Source organism: Cricetulus griseus, chromosome 2 (assembly GCF_003668045.3).
Source record: "Cricetulus griseus strain 17A/GY chromosome 2, alternate assembly CriGri-PICRH-1.0, whole genome shotgun sequence".
Taxonomy (NCBI): Eukaryota; Metazoa; Chordata; class Mammalia; order Rodentia; family Cricetidae; genus Cricetulus; species Cricetulus griseus.
Window position 1 is genome coordinate 248,997,412 of NC_048595.1, and position 27,013 is coordinate 249,024,424.

General features: G+C 39.7%; 1 protein-coding gene across 4 annotated transcripts in view; it reads right to left on the bottom strand.

Annotated features, from left to right (window-relative positions):
* The window catches only part of Ncoa7 (nuclear receptor coactivator 7), a 144,066-nt gene that overhangs the window by 46,831 nt on the left and 70,222 nt on the right, over positions 1–27,013 (bottom strand). For all 4 annotated transcript variants that reach the window (XM_027398425.2, XM_027398427.2, XM_027398426.2 and 1 more), the window contains exons 4-8: positions 11,045–11,124; positions 9,372–9,479; positions 3,790–3,903; positions 2,940–3,065; positions 1,192–1,376 (exon numbers count right to left, since the gene is read on the bottom strand). In XM_027398425.2, the coding sequence (XP_027254226.1) occupies positions 1,192–1,376; positions 2,940–3,065; positions 3,790–3,903; positions 9,372–9,479; positions 11,045–11,124 (613 nt within the window). The remainder of the gene's footprint in view (positions 1–1,191; positions 1,377–2,939; positions 3,066–3,789; positions 3,904–9,371; positions 9,480–11,044; positions 11,125–27,013) is intronic.

A 27,013-nucleotide genomic window follows, 5' to 3' on the forward strand; every position in this document is an offset into this window, starting at 1 on the left:
GTATCTACTCCAGCTTTAAAATAAATGATCATGCCAATAAAGTAACTAAGTCCCAAGTAGAATTTCTCCCTGGAGTTATATTATGGAAGCCTTTTACATGGAAAGCCCAGGCTTTCCCCAATAGGAAATGAAAGCCCATATAAAGTATTATGTTCTCCTAAATGGCTTTAAAAGCTTCAATTCATTCTTCAATTTAATAAGCATTCATTGAGCCTCTAGGAGCCTAAGCTAAAATATGGTTGTTACTGGATGTTTGTACTATAGGAATGAGAATACACTAAGTGGATTACCTAAAACCAGCATCCCAGAAAATACTGAATATGCCTTGATTTCAGGGAAGAACAACTTATCATGACAGAGAATCCTGTCATATTGGAACTCAAAAGTTCATCTAACAGATTAAAGATTGAGATGTCCTGCAGATTAAAGAACTCAGCTCTTCACATCCTTGATTACCAAGCAAAAGCTTCTTCCACAAACCCCCAAGATCCTTTATTTCTCCCCTCTCTTGAAGAATGACCTACAAATGTATTCAACTGCATCCCAATTAGCCTCCCACCTAACCTTGCCCACCTATCCATTTTTGTTCCTCTCTCTAATCCAAGCTGCCAGTTCCCCAAGTGAGACTAATTTAACCATCTGCTTTCTGTGCTCACAGCTGCCAAGCACTGCAGGGGCAAAGTATACAATGGTGTCAACCGGTTCAGCTGTTAATTAATGTTTTTCTAGACTTAGCCAGGCAACTAATGAGGATCAATAATCCTCACAGTTGTTCCCTTCCCATTTTCTGTGCCAGCTGGACCCACTAAATACTCCCCCAAAAAACACAAAACTTGAATGTGAGGATAGTTTTAGTTGGTTATTTCCCACCCCCTTCTCTCCCTCACCCCCCTCTTTTTTCTCCTCTGTTTTTCTCACTCTCTGGCCCCACCATTTCTGTCTCCCTCTCTCCAGGTTGTTTTCAGGTAAGCAATTTTTTCCTTTACTATTTGGATGTGCAAGTTTCCTTAATCATCTCCACCTCTCATTTTTCTATTTTTTTTCAACTTCACAACACAAACTCTCTCCACCTTTTGGTTTTCCTCTACACAGTTCCTTGCTTTTACAATAGCCTCTGCATATACCCTTACTTTGAAATTCCATTCAAAGCTCTCAACAGCTCTTGGTCTAAAAAGAAGAAATGGCTCTTACGATGGCAGAGCATCTTTGATCTTCATGTGGGAAATGTCGTTGTACAGGGCGATGGAGACCACCTCTTCCATGGGGCAGATGAGGCCATACTCTTCACACCCATTTTCAATAACCAAAGGATCAGACTTATGAGGGTCAAACATGATATTGTTAGGAGTGACAATCATGACACCGCCAACCACACCCTGCAGAAGGAAGGAACAGGAGGTATTACTTGGGATAGAAAAATATTCCCTGCCCAACATAGAACCTTTAATTTCTTTGACCTTCTAATGACTTTGTGAGCCATTGTCTCCTGTATGACAATCACATCTGTGCTAGCAAAGCTAGAGAATGTGCTGGTGGCTGGGGAGGCAGCAGAGAGTGACAGCTCCTCGTTGCTCATACAGCTGCAATCAGATGCCTGTGTTGTCATCCTGCCTCATACACTCATGTGTCATGGGTCCCCATTTTTTTTGTCAGAAAAATAACAGACTGTCTCAAGCCCATTCATGATCAAGAGCATGTTTTATAACCCTCTCAACAGCAAGACTTCACCATGTCTCTAGCATGTGGCTCTCCTGTGGTGCTGAAGGGAAATCAGAATCATTGTGCTGGAGACTAGTCCTAATATTTTTGTCTAACACAATCACAGGTCTCATCCCCAGCAAAATTCAATATACACAGCAAAAGGGAAAATTTGTAGCTCCAGTTTGTACAGCTCCATTTTAGACATTAGGCAGCAGCCTGCAGATCTTCAAATCTGAAGCTTTATCAGATTATAATAGAGACCCTGCTGATCAGCAAGATAGTATCTGTCAGGGATGCTGGGAGAGATTTCCGGCAGCTAAGTCAGTTGATAACTTTGATGAGTCTTGTAATTATCTTTGTGAATTGTTTTGCAGTTCAGGAATTATTCATTTTTGTTTTCAGAAATCTCTCTATGTTGTAAAATTACTGATGTAAATTCTCCGTGCTTTGCACAGAGTATTAATATAGACCTTTCTTCAGAAGTTTACTAAAAGTTGGATTTCTGTTGTAAACACCAACAATCCAAAAACTAAAACCATGATGCAACTGAAATAATCTTTAATGCTAACATTACCAGCATCAACACAAGTTAAAAACTTCTACTTCTTGATTAGAGGTTAGGATCATTACACGAATCATCTCTTTTTAGTGCCACACCCAATAGGTAAATTTTAGTATCATTCTTATTTTATAGATGGGGAAAGTAGACAACTAGGATATTCAAATACCTTCCTTGTGTCTTATATCTAGCAAGTAGTAGAGTTAGGATTTGAATCCAACGAGTAATTACTATTCAACTCAAACTTGTCTGTCTAAAAATTTACAGATCAAAAGCTAAAAAAAAAAGTCTTATAAATCCAACATCACAAGGGATCATATTTCTTTTTTCTTAAATTCCTTTTAACTTTTGTTGATTCTCTGTGGACTTCACATTCTTCATCCCTAGCCTACATATCTCCCCATCCCATCACACCCACCTTCTGCCACTACAACAGCCCTCCTAACCCCCAAAATTTAAAAGAAAAACCAGAAACCAAAGAAAACAAAAATATATTTCTATTTAGTGAATATATTTCCTTCAATGGGGAAAAGTCAAGTAACCAACAAGAAAATCAATGAATGTCAAATTCTGCACTTCCACTGTGGGTAAAATATTTTAATGGAGTCTTCCTCCCAGAAATGTGCAATCCCATTTGTTTCTGCAGATTCTATGACTGGTAACCTGTCACAGAACATACCTTTCCATCTGTGAAGTAGCGACAGTTCATTTTGAGAAATTTCACAACACCTGGTTCATCTTCCTCAGAGGTCGATGACAAGACCCTCTCAATGGGTTTTAAGGCCTTTCTTGCTAAGTCAGCATCCTTATGAAAGCAAAAATGGCCAAAATTAAAGCAAAATATTACCTTTTCAAAACAGCTTACACCATAAGTACATTATACCCTCTTTTCCTTGGACATTAAAGAGAAATTGAAACATGCCCTTCAAAAATAGCACACATGCTTTTTCAAAAGTTTCTCTACTCTTTGTAACCTGGTATGAATTCTTGACTCTAAGCACAGAATATTCATACCTTTCTTCAGAAATTCTTGAAAAGTTGGATTATTTTTGTAAACACCAACCATCAGAAAACTAAAATCATGATGCAGCTTAAGTCATTTTTAATGCTAACATTACTAGCATCAATACGAGTTGAAAACTTCTACTTCCCAGATTAGAGGTAAGTCTGATAAGTATCAAAGTCAAACTGCGATTGAAAGATACATGTGAGACCATAAAACTCTTTCATTAAATGTCTTAGAAAATATTCAAGATGAACAAATGCACACTAGGTCACAGATTCCAATTCCCTGGCAAAGCACAATCTGCTGACTTAATTGGGAATTTTGCATCATACCTTTGCAAAAGGCATGCACCTTTATCTTTGAGACATTTTGTAAACAGGTGTGCTAGGAGAGGATGCATTCTCTCAACTGATGGCAATATCCCTACCCTCACATGTTTAGGGAAATGTTCAGTTGTAATCTTTGAAGAACTCAGTGTATTGATAGAAATGAACCCCAGTGTGTTAGGTGCTAGCATACATACAGGCAGCTTATCGTATTCTGCATCTGATGACGATGGAGAGACAGTAGCACCAGGAGTGGATGACGACAGCCGTAAGGTACTAGAAGGGAAGTTGGCATCTGGCACAAACAGGACCTGGGCATAAGAAAACATGGCTGAGTGAGGGTCAACTTATACTTAGCCAACTCAAACCTCTGCCCATCATACTCAGTGTCTCAGTTAAGACCTAATAGCTTCCATTTCACACATAAGCAACATGGGGTCTTCTAACAACACATGGACTATACTAAGCAATATAATTGGGCACAGTGCAATGAGTATGGAACACTAATATTGCAGGACAGGTGAGCATCTTGTCAGGGACACGTGAAGCCTGAACAATAGGAACTAGGAAGGAAGGAGGGAAGTTAGTCTCACTTCCTAGGAGGGAGACCAACACAGGTTGGGGGTTACTACATCAGTATATATATATATAATATACAAATATAATATATATACAAATATATAACAGTTATGTATATAAATATATTTAAATTATTTACTATATTTATCTATTAATGTATTAAACACATTTATTATATTAATGCATAATCTATATAAATATGTATCTATATACCTGCAAAGACTTTACCAGCTTTGATAATCTGAAAACTTCAAATCTAAAATGCCCCCTATGAGGCTCAGTTTCAGAATTTGGAGCATTCTCAATGTTAGATTTCTGCATTATAAATGCTGATCCTATGTGAGGAGAGAAAAAAGGGCCATAGCAGACTACAAAATATAGTGTTCCTGTTAGGCAGAAATGGGACAAGTCCAGGCCAGTGACTTTGAATCAGGTCCTGAGTGTCAAAGAAGCATGGGCTTTGTATAATGAACTGTATAAAACATTATCAATATAATAATCCCTGCATTTTCTCTCTCCTTTGTTTTCATCCAAATAAAAATAAGACCATACTAACAAGTTATAATAACTTCTGCTGCAAAACAATCTGCCTCCTGAATTGGTATTACAATACCATCATTCAATATTCTTTCAATGAAACAGCTACATTTTGGCACAGAATCAAATATAATTTTAAATAATGACCTTCAACTGCTATAGACAGAATCTGAAGCTAATCATTTAACAACTGATCTCACACCAACAGTGTTAGCATTCCTTTTTAAGCCTCACTTCAGAGGGCTGGCAAGATGGCTCAGTGTTTGTTGTGCAAGCCTGATGACCTGAGTTCAGTCTTTGAAACCCATGAAAAAAGCCAGTCGCAGTGTCACATCTATAATCCCAACACTACTAACAAGACAGAAGGCAGCAGCAGGACCACAAGGAAACCTGCAAGTCGGGTAGTCTTGGTTACACCACAGCAGAACAAGAGTACCAGAGGTAAGAGAAAAGCTGCCTCAATCAACAAAGTAGGAGAGAGCTGCCTCCCCCAAATTTTCTCTTACACTACATATAAGAGAAATTCCACTGTACTTATACCCCCTCATGCACAGAAAGGAAAAAAAAACTCATTTGAATCCAGAAAAAAATCAGGCATAACAAGAAAATACATTAAGATAAAGGTGAGAAAAATCAAGGTCAATGGGATATAAGATGACAACTGACAATTGAATACTGCTGAAAACGTGATGGGCAATGATTAAACACCTATTAAAGGTTGACCAAAACCAGCTCTGAGTTGCCATAAAGCAACACTTATCAACACCTAGCAGAAACTAATTTCTAGAAGATAAAAGCAAATCAGTTTCTCAGAAGTGTAAGTGTTCTCCCACAGCATCTCATGCAAGCCTCCATGATGTGCTGACAGTGAACACAGGCGCTAGCTATAGAGGGCAGCTCTTTACCACAACTTCAGTGTGGGTTAATGGCAACCAACAAGGCTTTGAGTTCTCGGGAAGCCATTTACAAAGTATTCTAGTTGTTCATCTTAGTACATAGTGCTGTTACTTTTTATGTAGTTGAACTAGAGGACTGAATGCACCTGAACTCTGGAAAAGTTATCAGTCGGAGATAGGATGGGAAAGCGTGGGGAAGCTGAGAAGCTCAGCTTCCTCAATGTGGAATTGGGCCTAGATCCTGGGTTGGGGTGGGGAGGGGAGATGTTTTCCTCCTGTGTTTGTTCCAGTACAAGATAAGTGGAGATTTGAGGTCTTAAAGTTCATTATTGTAAAGCAAATTTGGCTCTTTAACATAGAGAAAAAGTTGTGTTTACAACCAAGCTGTCTTATAAGCAGGAAAAACATCTCAAGTGTATATCCACAGGACATTTAAAAGACTTCAAAAGTACATTCTTTGTATATGCCATCAAATTGGAACAAGTAAAACCGTCCAACTCCCGAAAAGCATTGTATGCCTCAGCTACTTTTTCTAAAAGCTAATTTGATCCTGCATTTTGTCTTTTAAAACAACAAATCTAGGATGAGATTTTGTTCATTCAGCTCCTAGGTAACATGAAATCCCTCCTCACACCTGTCTTCAAGTCAGACTAGTTCTTCCCTACCTCGAGGGGATCTTCAAATCAACCCCAGAAGGGTAACTCAAATTTCCTGGAAATAGAGCAAGTCACACTGATTTTGATTTATCAAATCTACTGTGTTGAGAGATGTTCTCTACACACTAAGACAAACCCTTGAAAGCATAAGGCCATGGAAGTTTTTAAGCTCTCCAATTGATTTCAAGGATGAGTAAAGAGAGATTCCCACATGAAGTGACTTGCCCAGGTCAAATGGCTAATGACAAGCTAAATACAACCAAAATGTACTTTGGTATTTCTTAGCAATATAGAAAGTACAGACAGCAGTTGTTAGATTCCTACTGCATACCACCTTAATTTAGAATCAATGATTTTGTTTATACACATAGTATTAAAAACATCCTAAATTAATTTTATTGTGATTTACTTGTTTTTAGATTTTAAACAGAGTCTCATCTATCCCAGTGTGGTCTCAAACTCCTTATGAACCTAAGGATGACTTTGAACTTCTTCCCTTTCTTTCTTTCTTTCTTTCTTTCTTTCTTTCTTTCTTTCTTTCTTTCTTTCTTTCTTTCTTCCTTCCTTCCTTCCTTCCTTCCTTCCTTTCTTTCTTTCTTTCTTTCTTGTTTTTGTTTATTTTTTGTTTTTGTTTTTGTTTTCTGAGACAGGGTTCTACTATTATGACAGCCTTGGCTGTCCTGGAACTAGCTTTGTAGACCGGGCTAGCCTTGAACTTACGGAGATCTGCCTGTGTACACCACCATCACCCAACTTCTGATTCTCTGTTTTCTATCTCCAAGATGCTGGGATTACAGGTGTATGTCAGAACACTCCAGCCTAAATTATTTTAGTAAGTTTGAATATAATCTTTAGCCTTCACTTAGTACTGTCTAGGATCTCCATTATGGGTCAGCTATACATTATTCAGAAATACCCCATATTATAAAACAAGTCCAAAATGAAGTGATTAAAATACATAATTTTCTAGAAAAGAATGTATTAATTTCTGATCATCTTAAAGATGATTTGCCATTTAACTTCCTGATACTATAAGTGTCCTAATTTCCCCTTTTCAAAAGAGCAAAAATACTAAATACCAGGTGGATGGGGGAAGTACTTCTGTGTATGTTTATCTTATTGATTGTTGAATAAAGTTCTGTTTGGCTAATGAAACAGCAAGTTAGACAGAACTAGGAGTCAAAGGGGATTCTGGGAAATGTAGTAGAGAAGTGGTGATCCAGGCAGGAAGTGACATAGCAAGGAGACTCATATTTAAGCAAGGAGAAACAGGAAGTATCTCCCTTTCCCCTCTGCTCTTCCTCCAGTGGCCCAATGTGATCCACCAGCAAGGAGGGACGCCAATAAGGCATCCAATAAGATAAGTCTTATAAAATATATAGATTTATGATAATTGAGACTGAGCTAACAGATGAGAATCCTAGTCATTGGCCAAGCAGCATTGTACCTAATACAAATCTCTCTGTGCATTAATTGGGGCCCTAACTCAGGCGGGCGGCTGGTGTAGAGCGCACATGTGGCGGTGGGGCTCGACAGCTTTTGACGGAAAGATTTATCGTAACAGCAGGTGGCTAATTTGTGACTCTATTGTCTTCATACATTACAATAAAAATAAATACAAAGTATTGTAACAACACTACTTATATAAAGTTGTATTTGAAATAACATTGTCTACTCAGGAAGAACTGGACATCCTGGCAATGTAGATGAAGATGAAGAAGCCAGTAAGCTAACAATGGAACCTACATGCGCTTACACAAGCCTGTGTCTCTATGGATAAGGCCACATTTGGCCTCAGCAATGTGCTTCAAGAACTGAACCATTTAAATACACTGCTTGAATGTATTGCTGGAGTGGAAAAACAAACAGAATATAGTATCATAGAGAGTAGTGTATCAAGGTAAAGAAACAGGATTATGGATTTGTCAGTTTATTTATACTGATAAAAAGATATTAAAATCCTGAAAGATGGCAATGCTTTACAGAAGAGTAGACTAAACTGAACTTGTAAATAAGAATTAAACATTCTAAAAAAAAAATCTGTCTTACAATTGACAGGGAACAAAAGGAGTATTAATTTAAAACTCCTCTTGATGCCCCAAGAAATACTTCCCACCTAAGTTAGTGATTGTGATAAATGTGCTAATCATTTCCCAAGTTCAAATCTCTGAACTATTTCTAAGAATTTAGAAACCTTCACAATTCTTAGATCTAAGGAGATGAAGTTGTCTTAGTTCTTACAAATAGTTCAAAAGACAATTCTGTAGCATCAATACTAAGTCATTTGATATGGCAAAAAAAATGAAGGCAAATTATAAAGTAATATTCAACATAAGAAGAATAACCTGTTTGCCAAATACAAATAGACTATTGTAACTGCAATTCTTGATTGATAACTGTTTTGTGATATATGTTAATGTTAAAACCTTCCTTTTTAATTATACAGAAAATTGGAGCTGGTGTGGGATGTCCTTTTCTGTGCTGCAAATAAGTGTTGCTTTTTTTGGTTGATGAGTAAAGATTTTTTGACCAATGCCCAGGCAGAATAGAGCCAGGTGGGAAATTAAAACAAAGATGGGGAGAAAGAAGGTGGAATCAGGGATAGGCCTTGTAGCTGCCAGGGAAGTAAGATGTGAGGTAACAAGCCACAGGCTACATAGTAAATATAAAATAATAGGAATAGTAATAGCCTGATCCATTGGCCAAACAATTATAATTAATAATAAGCTTCAGAATGATTATTTAATAAATGGCTATGATGACTGACAGGCAGGGGAGAAATTGCTCCAATGGGGCCAGGTCTGACAGAGAAAACCTTCCAACCTTCCACTATACTTTCTCTCCAAGGCAATCATGTGTTCTGTTTTTATATGCCTTCTTATTTGGATATATTAAACATATTATCTGTCACGGTATTAAAAAAAAGAATAATTACCTGGCCTGGTGTTGGTGGCTCACACCTTTTATCCCAGCACTCAGAAGGCAGAGGCAAGAGGATCTCTGTGAGTTTGAGGCCAGCCTGATCTACAGAGGAGTCCAGGACAGGCTCCAAAACAATACAGAGAAACCCTGTCTCGAAAAACAAACAAACCAAACCAAAAACAAAATTACCTGGCCTGGAACAATCGTGTGTGTGAAGAGTTTGTTCAGTTCCACTAATTTATTGGGAGTAATGTTAAACTTCAGTGCGATGGAGTTGAGTGTGTCCTGGCTTCCCGCCTGCAAGAGCCAAATGAGCAAGTGTCAGGATGCAAGGCAAAAACAAAACAACAAATACAGAAAAGCAAAAATACTTTCACCAACAGACTCGCGATAGCAATGAATGAAAACGTAACAGTTCTTTACAGATGTACCATGAAAAAGAGGGGTGATTAATTTTTCTTTTTCCTTTCTTGTGGTGTGGTTGCTTAATGTTGCTGTTGTTTTTTAGTTTTGTATTGAGACAAAGTTACACTCCACCCTGAAAAATCACTTAGGTAGTCCAAGTTTGCCTCCAACTTGCAACTACCGCCATGCCTCAGCTAGCCAAGTGCTGAGATTTTAGGTGTGACCCTCATGCCTGTCTCATGTACAAATATTCAATGAAACTGTACACAAAAGCATCTTAACTTCATTTGTGGGCTCCCTCATCTTCAGTGTTTACTGTGCATTAATAGAGTTCTAACTTCCCTTTGGTACTATTATAAAACATATCCGACCCCAGGGATTTTCAGGCTTTAGGATCAATACAAGACATAGATTGAGAAACCAGACCCTAGACACAAAGGCTTGGCTTTGAGTTCCAGGACTGCTGTTCACTGGCTGCATGGCTTTTACACAGCAAAACTAAAACAAGTATTTATCAGAAACATGGTCAGGAGAGGGCAACAACATTTAATTTCTTCTAAGAAGCCAAAGAACCTCTCAGCAGTGCTATTTCACAGTGAATTTAAATAGAACTACAATTGTGTGCTCAGATAGTATGAAGTCTGTGATAATGACATCATAATGGGAGAGGTGAGTACATGGCACACAGAGCGAAGTTACAGCAAAGGACACTTGCAAAGCATTGTTCATCTGTAGCTTCCAAGTATATGGAAGCATATATCCTGGTGAGTGCCAAGAATACAACACAAAAAGGGTCTAGTTTCTCCTCATGAATCAAAGGATTAAGGTACAAAATAGACATTCAAAAGAGCTTATCAGTGAACAATGAAATGACTTATTGACAAATGAGAGAAGGAAACCCAATCTAGAATTTCTGGATGGTGAGAAGAGGTAGGAATGGGCATGGAGAACAGGGAAAGTGAGTCAAAGATTGAGGGCCTGGTTTGTATAAATACTTCATCATAGTGCAATCATTAGATTGATGTCTTTGGATCTTAAAGAAGATGTCTGGGACAGAGATCTACATTTGGTAGTCATGGCCATCCTGGAATCAATTCATGTTATTTGTTTGTTTGGAGCAACAAAGCTACTAGTGCATCCTTAACTGAAAATGTTCCTCCTCTATTAAGAAAGGCCATCTCATTAAACCAGGTTCTAGTAGGGTGAGCATGGAGTGGTGAGGAAAGTGGACACCGACATGGCCTTCCAGATGTAAGGAAGGGTGATAATCAATGGAATGACAGACATTGTAGCCAGGGAGAAAACATGGAGGGAAAAGAAATGACTTAAATCAAGTCTTGAGAAACCACATGATTTAATGGGTAAACAAGCAGGATATAGTTAAGGGGCAAGGAAAGTCAAGGACAAACAACATGCTTGCACATCACAGTCATCCAAGCTCCCCCAGTCATACTTACAGTATATTCCATGGTACCATGGGGCTTCTGTACCACCATCTTCTTCTCTTTTTTATCATGAGTTTTGCTTTGATTGTCATCTGAAGAATAAATCATATGCTAGTGAATAATTTCACTTTGAGGAATTGAAGACAGACTACATCTACATTATATAAAAATCCAATATCAAATTGATATAAAAATGACACCAGTAGGAAAATAGGGTTAGTACAGTACATCTGAGATCACCAGAATAAATGATTAATACTTGTTGTAATCAAATAATACAAGAAAAACATGGTAAGGTTTCCAGCTATTAAAATATTAGTTTAAATGGGACTATTTAATGCTAATGAGGTTGCAGCCAAATCAGTATAATCACTAGATAAACATGCAAATGTTTCATAATGCAAATGACTTTAGTCTTTGAGATAATGGTTTGATTTGTGTAGTAATAGCTGTAAGATGCTCATTCTCTAATTTAGTTATCTTTCTTTTAAGAATTTATGAAGTCAAACTAAAATAAAGAAGTAGTAAACACATATTTCTTAAAATACTATTTACATTTTTTAAAAGCCAGAAGAGCCATAATTCTAACAATGGACTGTAGATTTTTGTTATGATTTTTAGTTTGGTTTGTTTTATTACTTTGAGACAGTTTTCTCAAGCATCATAGGCTAGAAGTGAACTGTCTATGAAGCCAAGGATGACTTTGAACCCCTGATCTTCCTGCCTCCATCTGCCACACACTGGAGTTACAGGTGTGTGTGTACCACCACACTTGGTTTATGCACTTCTAAGTAGCCAACCAGGTCTTTACGCATGCTAGGCAGGCACCCTAACCACTAAGATACCTTCACAGATTATTTTTCTGTTATTATAGATAAAAATGGCCTTCCACTGCCAGTCTCATCTGACCCAACTTAATAGTTACAGGTAAATACACTGTAATATATTAATCTAAATATCAAAAAGCATGGAGACAGATTCCAATGGATTTAAAACAATCAGAGTAACAAGAGAATGTAAAATAGAATTAACCAAGAAGAGAAACTCCAAGTTTTATCTGGGCACGTCAAAACTAGATACCACTTTACACACATCTGACAAGTCAAAGGAGCTAGACAGACATTCTGAGACCCATGGTCTTGGATGAAACATGAGCCGCTACCAGAAACGTAAGCTGATTCAGTCACTGCTGCCCCAAGCACCTACAGGATGTGCATCTAAATTGCATTTTAGCTCACAGATGCACAGGGTCTCCCAGAAGGGAAGCACTTTACATACACCACAATAACCTGCTTGAGGATATTCATCACTGTGTCCTCTGAGGCAGAGGGGAGCCAGAAGGTAAGTAAAATGTGCTAGTGCTCTGAGAGTCCAAGGCAGTAATTAAAAATAACAAACCAGAGGTACATGGCCACAAGTTCACATCAAGATGGATAGAAAGGGATAGATAGGCCAGTATCGTTCATGTCTGTCTTAAACAGTCACACATATTTTTTTAAGGGCACCTAAAAAAATGAAACACTTGCACCTGAATATATTAGCAGCATGTGGCACAGAGAGAGAAATGGCAGAGGAGAAACAGGATATAAACAAACAAACAAACAAACAAACAAACAAACAAACAAGGAGCCTGTCTCTGACCCTTCATAATTGGCTGTAAGCTAAGAAATGGGAATAACTCCGCCACCTCCATTTGAAGTTCTGGAGACACACACCCTCCACAGAAATGATCGACATGTGGATCACCTATGCAAAGATAAAGGGATGCAGGCGAGAACACGAAGGTAGCAGAACATGGAAATAGTTACATCATATAGGAGCTTCCTAGCTTTTCAATATTTCCTATAAATAATATCTAAAATAAAACATCAAGAGGAGTGAATGAGGTGCCATGAAAGTTCATTCCGATCACCTTCAGGTGGCCATATCTGGGTAACTTCAGAGAACAGGATTAGTGACCTCAGACCAGAACACTCTACACAGCTCATTTTCAAACAATGTAACCACAGGGTTTTTGAGAGAGTCCTAACACACGTAAAAATGGGGTCACCTAGATCCAGGAAGGTAAGCAATGAAAAATTAACAACATTCTTCCTTTTTCTTAATGCCACCTTTAAGAGTCAGAGGAACTGAAATTTGTGGCCTTTACTTGTTTACATGGGAGTTGGGCCCCAGGCTACCATTCCCAGAAACCTTCTTCCAAGGCTATATGTTGTTAACTCTTAAAATAAAAGTATGTGTGTTGGGGGGAAGGGGTGTGCCACAGTGCCCATATAGTCATAAGACAACTTCCAGAGAGTCAGTTCTCTTTTTGCATCATGGGAAAAGCTACTTGTTAATTTATTCACTCATTCTTTTGAGACAGGAGCTCCTCTAGCCCAGGCTGGCCTCAAACTCACTATGCACCTGAGGATGATCCCAAACTCCTGATTGGCTTGCTTATGCCTCCAGAGTGCTAGCATCATGACACCCAGCTTTATGCTGTACTGGGGATCAAACACAGACCTCCTGCATGCTAGGCAAGCATTCTCCTCACTGAGCCTCATCCGCAGCATTGTGCAGCCCTTTTAGTGTCTTTCATCTCCTTTCCTTATGGTGTCTTTCTCACTCACTGCATAAATCACTGTTACTGTCTGTTCTCTGCTAGACCCCAAACAACGAGGAGCACTATTGCAGGCCCACTGACTTGTGGAGAGTTAATAGATTACAAAATATATTTTTTAAAAATGTGTTCTGGTTAAACCTTTCAGTATAAGTATAATATGTACACTTGAATTTACGGAAAAATAAAGTTTGCCTTCCACTGGCACAGATAGAAATGTCAAATATTTAATACTACTAAAGAAATGGCAGTGTCAGAACATGGTCCAAGAATGGAGTGTACAAGGGGAGTCGTGGCTGTTTGTGAGAAAACTCCAAGAAAGCAAGACAAGAGTCTTGTGACATTAGTTTCTTCAAAAGACAGAATTGTTCTTGGAATGTGTAATGTGTTTTCGTGCTCCTCCCAGCTGTATAGGATAGGAGTGAGTTTACTTCAGCTGCTGTTTTTCATATGCCTCTATGGAAAATGTTTTTGCCACATCCAGCTTGTCCCTGTGATTGGACTCAGGTGACTCTTCTTAATCTTCAGAGTATAAATTGTCTGATGCTCTGAATAAAGTTGGCTATTGCATGAGGCTTTAGTCCATCTCATTTTCAGACTCCACCCTCCCAGCTCCATTCTCAAGATCAATGAACAAGAGAGAAAATGATTCAGGCAGTAAAGTACTAAGCACCTCTCTATAAGTATGAGGACTAGAATCACATCCTCAATGAAGAAAGCTGGAGCGTGGCATCTGTAATACCAACACTGAAGGGGTTTAAAAAACGGGTAGATCTCTGGAATTTGCTGGCCTTTTAGTCTTGCTGAAAGGGTGATCTCTATGTTCAGTGGGACTCTGTTTCAAAAAATAAGGTAGAGTCCATGTGATGTGTTTACACCATCAGACTATGCTAAAGAGGTGGAGGAAGGAGAATTATGAATCCCAAGCCAGCCTGGGTTACAAATTTTCAATAAATAAGCAAACACTTGCCATGGAACTCTGGCTTCTACACACATAGGTGCACAACCCTTCAAGCCAGAGTCTAAGAATGGGAAATCCATGAGGTAGAGCTCAAAGTGACCCAACTGTTGAATGTCTTGAGTTGTCACAATGATATCTGGCACATAAGGTAGAATAAACTTCCTGATAAAGATCAACTTCCTGGACATGTCTGATTGTGAGTAAAACTTTTCACTGTACATTGTCACACTGGGAAAACTGCATGTACCTGTCAAAGCCACAAACCAAACAAAAGACAAAGCTAGACAAAGAGAGCAGAAAGTAACTGGCCAGTTTTAAAAATCATAACCATCTCGAAGAATCTAGTTGAAGAATGTTAGGTTTCACTTTATTTCTTACAGTTAGCTAGAAAAATGGCTAACTCTCTGTCCCCAGTGAATGGAATCAAGACAGGCTCTGTAACACACAGCCCACAGCAATAGAGATTTCTGGCCCTGGGCAGAGGTAGGAAGGTACAGTCACAGGAAAGGACAGAGATCCAAACATTGGGATGGGCATGTAGTTGGTAGAGTGCTTGACTATCTTGCAAGAATCCCTGGATTTAATCACTAACAATGTATAAACTAGGTATGCTGATGGCATTACATCATTAATCCCAGAAAGTGGGAAGCTGTGGCAAGAGGATCAAACAGTCAAGGCCATCACTGGCTACACAGAGTCTGAGGACCACCCTTGGCTAAGTGAGGCCTCAAGTGTTCTCAAGAATTTAAATAAATAAAGATAATATTATCTGGATACAATTCCAGACAGTGATATAATGCCCTCAGAACCCTCTCTACAGAGGAAAGACATCTCAATGGCATTCAAATGAGAGGAAATCAGAGAGACAAAGGAAACAGTGTGTCTCTAGGTCTTTGAAAGAGCCCCTGACTTATGTCCTGATACTGGAAACTGATGCATTCAGCTGTAGGGAGAGACCCTTAATTACAGGTACTGCTGACGACACGCCTTTGGGCGTGGTTACTGGTATGCAGCAGGGTGTAGATAAGAGCGAGGGGAGCCAGCATTCTCACTCTCTCTGGGTTGAGCCAGCACTGGGAAGCATTCTAGGTCCAAACAGCTCGGAGTGCCAACCTGGTCACTGGTTCCCTCATGTGAGTATATTCCCAAATAAATTACCGGTTAATAAGCTATCTCTGATTACATTTGTATTCCTTGATATTCAGCTATAACAGTTTGAGGTCACTAACCAGAAAATCAGATCATGTGCCATCTCATTTATGTCACCAAACACCTGACTACAATTTCACTTTGGAATAAAAAAAATGAGTGGGTTTCCATTTTGTGATAGAAAGCAAGTTACCTGAAAGTGTTCTATATCAAGTCCATCATCTACAACATACAGAACTGTCTGGTAATTATCGTCACTGAGGAAACAGTAAGATGCATATGAATCTTGGAGCTGCACACAGAATAAGTGCAGCTGCCATAATCATCAGTCAGGATGCAAATGACAAATGTAAAATTCTAAGACATCATCAAAAAGGTTCCACTCTAGAAATGCAGTCATGTCTATTGAGACCACAGATTATTAAAAATCACTTAAAAATGGCAATCTTGCCAAAAGCAATCTACAGATTCAATGCAATCCCCATCAAAGTCCCAACACAATTCTTCACAGACCTTGAAAGAACAATTCTCAACTTTATATGGAGAAACAAGTCCCAGGATAGCCAAAACAACCCTGTACAATAGAGGAACTTCTGGAGGCATCACCATCCCTGACTTCAAGTACTATTACAGAGATATATTCCTGAAAACAGCTTGGTATTGGCATAAAAATAGACAGGTAGACCAATGGAATAGAGTTGAAAATCCTGATATTAACCCACACACATATGAACACCTGATTTTTGATAAAGAATCCAGATTTATATGATGGAACAAAGAGAACATCTTCAACAAATGGTGCTGGCATAATTGGTTGCAGACATGTAGAAGACTGCAGATAGACCCAAGCCTATCTCCTTGCACAAAACTTAAGTCAAAATGGATCAAAGACCTCAACATAAATCCAGCTACACTGAACCTATTAGAAGACAAAGTGGGAAATACCCTTGAATTAATCGGTACAGGAGACTGCTTCCTGAACATTACACCAGTAGCACAGACACTGAGGTCAACAATTGATAAATGGAACCTCCTGAAACTGAGAAGCTTCTGTAAGGCAAAGGACACAGTCAGTCAGCAAGACAAAACAGCAGCCCACAGACTGGGAAAAGATATTTACCAACCCCATATCTGACAGAAGGCTGATCTCCAAAATATACAAGGAACTCAAGAAGCTAGTCTCCAAAACACCTAACAATCCAATTAAACTGTGGGGTATAGAACTAAGTAGACAATTATCAATAGATGAATCTAAAATGGCTGAAAGACACATAAGAAAGTGTTCTACATCCTTAGCTATCAGGGAAATGCAAATCAAAACAACTCTGAGATACCATCTTACTCCTGTCAGAACAGCCAAACTAAAAAACACCAATGACAGTTCATGCTGGAGAGGATGTGGAGAAAGGGGAACACTTCTCGACTGCTGGTGGGAGTGCCAACTTGTACAGCCACTTTGGAAATCAGTATGGCGACTCCTCAAGAAAATGGGAATGAGTCTACCACAAGATCCAGCAATTCCACTCTTAGGCATATACCCAAAAGAAGCACATTCATACAACAAGGACATCTGTTCAACGATGTTCATAGCAGCACTATTTGTAATAGCCAGAAACTGGAAGCAGCCTAGATGCCCCTCAACTGAAGAATGGATAGAGAAAATGTGGTACATTTACACAATGGAGAACTACTCAGTGGAAAAAAAAACAATGGAATCTTGAAATTTGCAGGAAAATGGATGGAACTCGAAGAAACCATTCTGAGAGAGGTAACCCAATCACAAAAAGACAAACATGGTATGTACTCACTCATAAGCAGATTTTAGACGTAAAGGATTACCAGCCTAAATCCACACTGCCAAAGAAGCTAATAAACAAAGAGGACCCTAAGAGAGACATACATGGCCCCCTGAAGAAGCAGAAAGGGTCAAGATCTCTTGAGCAAATTGGGAGTACAGGAAGCGGGGGGGGGGAGGGAGCTAGGAGAATGAGAAGGGGAGAAGAGAGGGGTGAGGAGGACATGAGGGAGCAGAAAGGTTGAGTCAGGGGAAGAATAGATGATAACAAGAAAGGAGATACCATAATAGAGGGAGACATTTTTGGTTTACAGAGAAATCAGGCACTAGGGAAATGTCTGGAGATCTACAAAGATGACACCAGCTAACAATCTAAGCAACAGAGGAGAGGCTACCTTAAATGCCCTCCCCTGATAATGAGATTGATGACTAACTTATATGCCATCCTATAGCCTTCATCCAGCAGCTGGTGGAAGTAGAAGCAGACACCCACAACTAATCACTGAACTGAACTGGAATCCAGATGCAGAGAAGGATGAGTGAAGAGCAAAGGGGTCCAGACCAGGCTGGTGAAACCCACAGAAACAGCTGACCTGAACATCGGGGAACTCTTGCTCCCCAGACTGATAGCTGGGATGCCAGGATGGGACTGATCCAAACCCCAAGGAACATGGGTTTCAGTGAGGAAACCTTGGAAACCCCTGCAGAAGTTCAGTACTTATCGCCAGCATAGGTGTGGACTTTGGGAGCACATTCCATATAGAGGAATACTCCCTGAGCCAAGACACATGGGGGTGGGCCTAGGCCTTATCCCAAAGGATACAATAGACTCTGATGACACCCTAAAGAAGGCCTCCCCATCCAGGGGGAGCAGATATGTGATAGGTAGGGTTTTAGTTGGAGGGGGTGGAAGGGGAGGACAGGAGGGAGAAGGGAACTGGGATTATCTTGTAACACAATCCTGTTTCTAATTCAAATTTTAAAAAGTTGAAAAAAAAACCCTTGTTGAAAGACACAGAAGAAAGTGTTCAACATCCTTAGCCATCAGGGAAATGCAAATTACAACAACTCTGAGATACCATCTTATTCCTGTCAGAATGGCTAAAATCAAAAACACCAATGACAGTTTATGGTGGGGAGGATGTGGAAAAAAGGGGAACATTTCTCCACTGCTGGTGGGAGTGCCAACTGACTGATACAGCCACTTTGGAAATCAGCATGGAGGTTCCTCAGGAAAATGCGTTTGTCTACCAGCAATTCCACTCTTAGGCATATACCCAAAAGATGCACATTTTTACAACAAGGACATCTGTTCAACCATGTTCATAGCAGCATTATTTGTAATAGCCAGAACCTGGAAGCAACCTAGATGCCCCTCAACTGAGGAATGGACGGAGAAAATGTGGCACATTTACAAAATGGAGTACTACTCAGCAGAAAAAAAAATGGAATTTTGAAATTCCCAGGCAAATGGATGGAACTAGAAGAAACCATCCTGAGTGAGGTAACCCAATCACAAAAAGACAAACGTGGTATGTACTCACTCATATGGATTTTAGACATGGAACAAAGGATTACCAGCCTACAATCCACACCTCCAGAGAAGATAGGAAACAAGAAGGACCCTAAAAGGCACATACATAGTCCCCTGGAGAATGGGAAAGGGACAAGATTTCCTAAGATAATTGGGAGCACCGAGGGAGGGGAGAGGGAGTTAAGAGAAAGAGAAGGGGAGACAAGGAGGGGGGAGGAGGACATGAGGGAGCAGGAAGATTGAGTCAGGGGAAGAATAGAGGAGAGCAAGAAAAGAGATACCATAATTGAGGGAATCATTATAGGTTTAAAGAGAAATCTGGCACTAGGGAAATGTCCAGAGATCTACAAGGATGACCCCAACTAACAATCTAAGCAATAGTCGAGAGGAATACCTTAAATGCCCTTCTCTGATAATGAGATTGATAATGAAGGCTCTTATATGCCATTCTAGAGCCTTCATCCAGTAGCAGATGGAAGCAGAATCAGACACCCACAGCTAAACACTGAGGTGTATTCCTGGAATCCAGTTGCAGAGATGGAGGAGTGATGAGCAAAGACGTCAAGACCAGGCTGGAGAAACCCACAGAAACAGCTGGCCTGAACAAGGGGGAGCTTATGTACTCCAGACTGATAGCTGGGAAACCAGCATAAGAGTGTTCCAGACTCCCTGAATGCGGATGTCAGTTGGAGGTCTGGTTAATCTATGGGGCCTCTGGTAGTGGATCAGTATTTATCCCTAGTACACAAATGGACTTTGGGAGCCCACTCCACATAGAGGGATACTCTCTCAGTCTGGACACAGGGGGGAGGGCTAGGCTCTGCTCCAAATGATATGACAAACTTTGAAGATTCCCCCATGGAAGGCCTCACCCTCGTTGGGGAGCAGAAAGGGGATAGGATATGGGGTCAGTTGGGAGCAGGAAAGGAGGGGAAGAAGAAGGAACTGGGAATGACATGTAAAACTAGCTTGTTTCTAATTTAAATTAGAAAAAGGAAAAAAATACCATGGAACTTCCTCTTGGTAGGCAGGTTTAGTTTGGGCATTAAATAGACAGCCAGTGATTTCCAGTTCTATTTTTAATCCCTGTGCAAACCTGAGTAAATATGTAAAATATGGATGTCAATTAAGATTATACAAGGCAATTCTGGAAAAGCAGTCTACAGTGAGAGAAACAACAGCTTAAAGATAACTAAATGAGGCTGGGTAAACAGAAAAAGTTAGATCACTGAAATTCATTCAGAGAGATTCAAGATTTTATAATAAAGCCAGCTGTGGTGACACATGCCTTCTGTCTCAGCTACTCAGAGGGCTGAGGCATGAGGATTGAATGAGTTCAGGAGTTTGAGGTCAGTCTGAAAAACACAAGAAGACTCTCTTTAGAAGGAAAAAATAATAAAAATTAAGGTCATAAGTGATTTCAAATAAAATACAGGACTTGGATTTCTTCATAAAGGGGTAACATTCTCCCCGGTGAGACACTCACATCTCTTCACTTCATATGTCAATGTTGCAATTAGAGTTACTGAGAGATGAGTAACTCTGAAAATGACTAAATTATGAACCGTTACAACTTTAAAAAGAAATGAGAAATACGTTTCAAGAATGACTTCACTGCATTTTACCCTCTGACACAAAGGAGATTGTGGAGTATACCCTACTTCCTCTCTCTCAAGCGTGGCACACCCAGTATATTACTGTGATTGGTCAGTAGTGATATTACTTAAGGTTGTTAGTGTTTATCTAAAGTGGAATCAGACTGAGTGGAAATCTAGAGGTGTTCCAAGGGCAGAGAAGCAGCCTGTCTTGAGGACTGTTCTATCACATGCAGTCCTGCATGACAGTCCTGGATGAGTAATGAATGCAATAACCCCTGTGACAGTCCCCAAACGCTGTGAATATGTAAGGACAGTCGTTTGGTCAGCAGCTGGTTTATATTAGCCATAAACCCAGTGGGTGTTTTGGGCATGCCTACACTTATGATTAGTAATCCTAGTGTCCCAGTACTCGTGCATTCACATGAGTAGGTAAGTGTCATAGGTAAGTGTCAACCTTACCATCGTTACCATTACAGCCTAGGGGAAGAAAGTTCACCTGCAATCTCTCTCTCTCTCTCTCTCTCTCTCTCTCTCTCTCTCTCTCTCTCTCTCTCTCTCTCTCTCTACAAAGAAACAGGAATGTTCTGAGAGAAGGTTCAAAGACATGAAAGCTCTGTTTTGTGTTGGCTTGGTTTTGCTCCAGAGTTGACTTCCAATGATGAGAGCTATGCCTGAGGCATCACTCCGGCATTGGTGTCAGAGGGCAGGACATTAGTTTCTGTCACATGCTAGCCCACAGGAGAATTCCTTGACATCTCATTTTTTAAAATGGGCTACTGCTTCCTGTGGCACATCGTGAGGAGTCATAGAGTCAACAAGGAAGAAAGTACCTAGCCCACAGCATCCATTCATTCAAAAGACAATCTTCCCAGCCTTCCTTCCTAAAACTTGTTTCTTCTCCCATTCCTAGTCTTTCCCACTTTTCAAAATTCTTCTTTTTTTAAAAAAAAAAACAAACTATGTTTTTCCCACTTTATATAAATGGATCATAGGTATAATGGGACAAGTTAGGAGTGAAGAGAAAATATAGGAAATATTAAAAAGTCAGTCACACGTGAATCAAAATTGTACAGAAACCGTGTTGTAGTTCATTTGTAAATTACCACAAATTGGTAGCAAATAAATAACAGAGATCTAATTTCCACCATTCTAAATACTGGGAGTACAAGATCAAAACCTGGCAAATGTCCTCACCCACGGCACACAATGTGCTCACGTGGTAGAAGGTGCCAAATACAGCCTCCTTTATTAGGGTCTTTAATTTCAATTACAAGAGTGCTGCCATGAAGCTCTATGGATTTCCTGAAAGACCATACCTGCAGATATGAGTGCCCTGGGAATGTGCACTTACATTTTTATACTTAAAAAAATTACACATGCCAGGAGGTGGTGCTCCCCCAGCACTCAGAAGGCAGAGGCATATGACTCTGAGTTTGAGGCCAGCCTGGTCTCAAACAGCTTCCAAAAGCCATAGAGAAACCCTGTTTCCAAAAATAAAAACAAAATGACATGTATTTACTCTGTCACTGTGTGTCTATATGTAAATCCTCTGGGGTATGGTAAATACTTGGAGGTCAGAAGACAACATGGATGAGTAGGTTCCTCCCACCATGTGGGTCCAAGGGGTTCAACTCAAGTCACCAGTCTTGGCAGCAAACCTCTTTACCTACTTAGCCATCTTCCTGGCCCAAGGCAATGCACATTTTAATTAATTAATTAATTAATTAATTTATGTTTGGTTTTTTGAGACAGGGTTTCTCTGTGTAGCTTTGGAGCCTATCCTGGCACTCACTCTGGAGACCAGGCTGGCCTCGAACTCACAGAGATCCACCTGCCTCTGCCTCCCAAGTGCTGGGATTACAGGCGTGCGCCACCAACGCCCAGCAGGTGATTGTCTTTTTTAATGAAAATAGAACCATATTTAGAACTATTTCCCACTACATGGTTTTGGGAAGTCTCCATTTAATTAATTCTATGCCCCCATGATTTAAAAAATAGTACCTAGCAATTCATTTTATATCACTTACATTAATTATTCCTTCACACTATTTTTAAAAGTACAATGACAGCCACTACAGTGAAATATCATAATCTGACCATGACTATTTCCTTACAGTGAACTTTAGCAGAAAGAACTGTTGGGTCAAAGGGTGGACTGAAAAGCAAGGCTTTGGTAAAACTGTCCTCCACAAAGATTTAACCAGATTACACTTCACCATTAATGTTTGTGTGATTCTGATTTTTATGTCCCTTCAAATTCCTATGTTGAAATTCTCACCCCCAAGGTCATGGTATTTGGAGATGGAAACTAGCATGTGACCAGATAACCCACACACAGCATCATGAATGAGTCCAAGAAAGACCCCTGCCCCAGCTTCTACCATTTATCTGGTGGAAGAAATTGTCCCCACTTGCCTCAGAATTTACCTGTGCTTTGATCTTGAAGGACTTTCTACCCTAGAGACCATGACAGTTCTGCTGTTTACAAGGCACCCAGTCTCTGAGACTGTTTTCCCATGGTCTTTTCTGCCTTACTTGGTGATGACTTGATTCTTCAAGCTGAAACGACCACTAATCCAATGTTGTCCAACACGTGGATGTTTCTCAGGCTGTGAGATTTTCCACTGTACACAACACACACTTGGGGAATGAGACTCGTTTGCTGCACTGATGAATATGGTTATGACGGGTCTAACCTCTGGACTCAAGGTTAGATGTAGGAAAATTGGATTTTTAACACACAGGATCTCAGTCAGTAGCAGCATTTTTGTTTGTTTGTTTGTTTCAACAATGACAAGAACAGGTTACAACAGGCAGTGCTGCTGAAGGCATGGAGGGTTTTAGAGAACAGGGATGTTCTCCTTGAGGCAAAGCTGGTGCAATCATAGGCAGTTTTACAAGACACGTTTGTTTCACTGCTACTAACTTACAAGTAGACACTCATATTTGGATTTCTAACCCTGCCCCAAACTTTGAAATGATTTTGCTTTAGAAAAGGACTTACCAATGCTGATATTTTAGATTTTTAAAGTGAGGTAAGTTTTACAAACAGTCTGGATAGAAATCTCATAGCAGTATTGATGCTGAAAGCAAGCATGGGACAAAACACCATCACACTGAAGCCCAAGTTGGAGGCTTGAGAAGCATCAAAGTCATGATCAAAAAACTCTCTCTCTCTCTCTCTCTCTCTCTCTCTCTCTCTCTCTCTCTCTCTTGGTTTTTCGAGACAGGGTTTCTCTGTGTAGCTTTGGATGAACTTTCTCTTTACTGGTTTCTGCAAACTTCTTGGGATGTAGAAACAAGTGGGCCCTTCAGAATGTGAAGTACTTGTAAATGCCATGAGGCCAGAGAGCAATAGGCACTCCTCCCATTGGAGATACTCTCTGTCTGTTTACTTTCTGTACTTATTTCTCAATATTGTTAATCTGAGAATTATATAATTGGTTTTATAATTTATAAGCTTTATAATTTATAATTATAATTATACAATTGGCATCAACATGAGGGCCTAGATCAGGGTTTGGGGAAGCTAGGATGCATTTTATGTTCATGCTCATAACTATGCTTTTTAGGTTTAATTCTTATGAAGTTCACCACCAATCAACTTCTTTCTTAATCTTAAAGCCATAATTTTGATGTATTTAAGATTAAGAACATAGCTCCCTCTCAGTGATTTATTTCAGGAATTATATTAAAAAAAACATTCAAGCAACATGTTTCTGGACACTGTCTTGTCTTTGAACTTGAAAAATAACTTTCACCTCCTAACTGAAGACTTTCATTGTTCCAGCACAGACTACTAAATCTGTGCCTTGCTCTCATCTTTGCACCCTGGAAAAATGACTTTTTTTAAAAAAATTTTTAGACAAAGCCTCTCCATATAGTTCTGACTGTCCTGACATTCCCTATGTAGACCAAACTGGCCTTAAATTCAGAGATTTGCCTGTCTCTGTCTTCCAAGTGCTTGTATTTAAGGCATGAGCCATTATGTCCAGCCTTGCAACAAAATTTTATACTTTTATTTAAAAATATTTTTCAAGCCATTTATCCATGGCCCATAAATCCTTCCTACAGTTAACCTACATTTTCTCCTTCATCCTGCCCTACATATGGTGAGCTCTTTTGATTTCTATGCTCATGTAAGTGTTTCCAGCCCTGAGTGCACATTTCCTGTCTCTCTGGGCCTTGACCACTGTGTCTGTTCCCACGGTTTTTGTCTTTTCACCAATAATGGGTTTTAGCCGCAGATCCTTCTTCCATGTCCCCTGACATCTAACATCTTCCTTCTTTTCACTTTCCTTCTAGCTACGTTCCTGTTTATTCTAGAAAAATATTAATTAGGTCATTTCTTTGTACTGGAAATTGAACTGAGTCTTGGTCATTAAAGCAAGTGCTTCACCATGGAGAGCCAACCCCAGCCCCTTAAGCACTTGACATTCTCTTCATATGAAATGTTTATTTTAAATCTGTATCCTTCCAGCGTTTCAAATCTAAAGTGTAAAGAAGCTCTCCACTCTTGAGTAAAAGGTTATATATTATTATATAATAATGGCCTGGCTTATTTATGTTTGGAAAGGGACTTGCCAAAATAACATTATAGCCTTGGCATTCTAAACCTGTGAGCTGAAACCAAAATCAAATGACAGATAAGAAACTCACCCATGTGGTTTTAAAGAGAAAAAACAAAACCCTTAGGAAAAAGTGATCAGCTGGTGGAAAGTTGTTGAGGTTGTCACTGTGGGAGAGAACCCAGTCGTGGGTTACTTTCATGTTTTCATGAGAAACAAAAATCTATAGCTAGCGAAAAGCAGAGAACTTCCGTTTTTGAACTTTTTCCTATTCATCTTCTGAATGCAGGATGGGAAACTGTGATTTACAGCAATGAATACAGACACCATAGTCTTGTTATTGAGAAGCTAAACGGAGCTGAGTCAAGATGAGCACATGCAGCCCTGCACCAGGGGGCTCAGCAGAAGGGCCATGACCCTGAGGCCAGCCTGGGCTACACAGTAAGACCGTCATACAGGAAGAAAGAAGAAAGCAAAGCCAGAAAGAGAGCCTAGAGGGAGCAAGGGGAGAGGGAAGGAGAGCAGAAAGAGGGAAAGGGAAGAAGGAGAGCCACATTCACAGCAAATAATCTCAAGTAAATCTTTGCCTTTGGTAATCTCCAAATTCCATGCTCTTATGTAAGTCCTTCATGTTCATTATAATGGCCTCCTAAATAAAATTCTTCTAAAGTTTCTACATTTCTATGAAGGATCCTTGGTATTGACACTTTAAAATAAGATACTGTGATATTTTAATAATACTCTTTATTCCAAGTTGCCTTATTTTCCTGACTTATAAAGTCTCTCCATCTCTTCTCACCCTTACACCTGCATAGATATATTTCAATTGAAGAATGGTCCTCCATCGAAATCTCTGCATGTCTAACATTCCCATTTCACCTGCACGCCTTAGAAGGGAAGAGGTGCACTATTCTACCATTACAGATTAATGAATAATGTATTTTAACACAATAAATTTTATTGCTAATTTGATAGAGTTTGGTGCTTCACTAAATTAATCATCTTTTGGGAGATTCTGAAATTCTCCCATGAATTTAATAAAAGTTGGCTCTGCACGGTTGCACAGACTTTTAATCCCTGCAAGGCAAAGATAGAGGGGCAGGTAGCAGGAGGCAGGGTGGAAGAATCAGGGGGCAGAGGGGTCAGGGCAGAGGGGCAGGGAGCAGGATGGCAGGGGGCAGGGAGGCAAGGGACAGGGAGGCAAGGGGCAGAGGTGCAGAGGGGCCAGGAAATGCCAGGAGGATCTCTATGAGTTTAAGGTCAGACTGGACTACACAGTGAGACTTTGCCTTTAAACAGTTTTCTCAAAACTCAGTAATAGCTAATTCTTGAAGTATAGCAAGACACAAAACTACCAAACAATTTCTTTTTAAAAATATTTATTTTATAACTATCTATATCTACATATACATATCTATATCTATATATGGATGTTTTGCCTGAATGCATGTCTGTGCACCATATGAATGCAGTGACTGAGGAGGCCAAAAGGGGCATTGGGTCCTCTGGAACTGGAGTTATAGACAGTTGTGAGTTGCCACAAGGATACTGGGAACTGAACCTGGGTTCCCTATAAGTGCAGCAAAAGTTCTTAGCCTATGAAACCTCTCTCCATGCCCCCTACACAACTTCTTAAACAATATAAATAGAAGTTAAGAAAAGTTCTGTGTACCAGCAAATATAAATGCAAGCACAGAAAGGTGGAATTCACTTGCTCTAGAAGCACTATGATATTTACTGCCCCTAGATGCTGTGCTAGATACTGGCCTTGAGT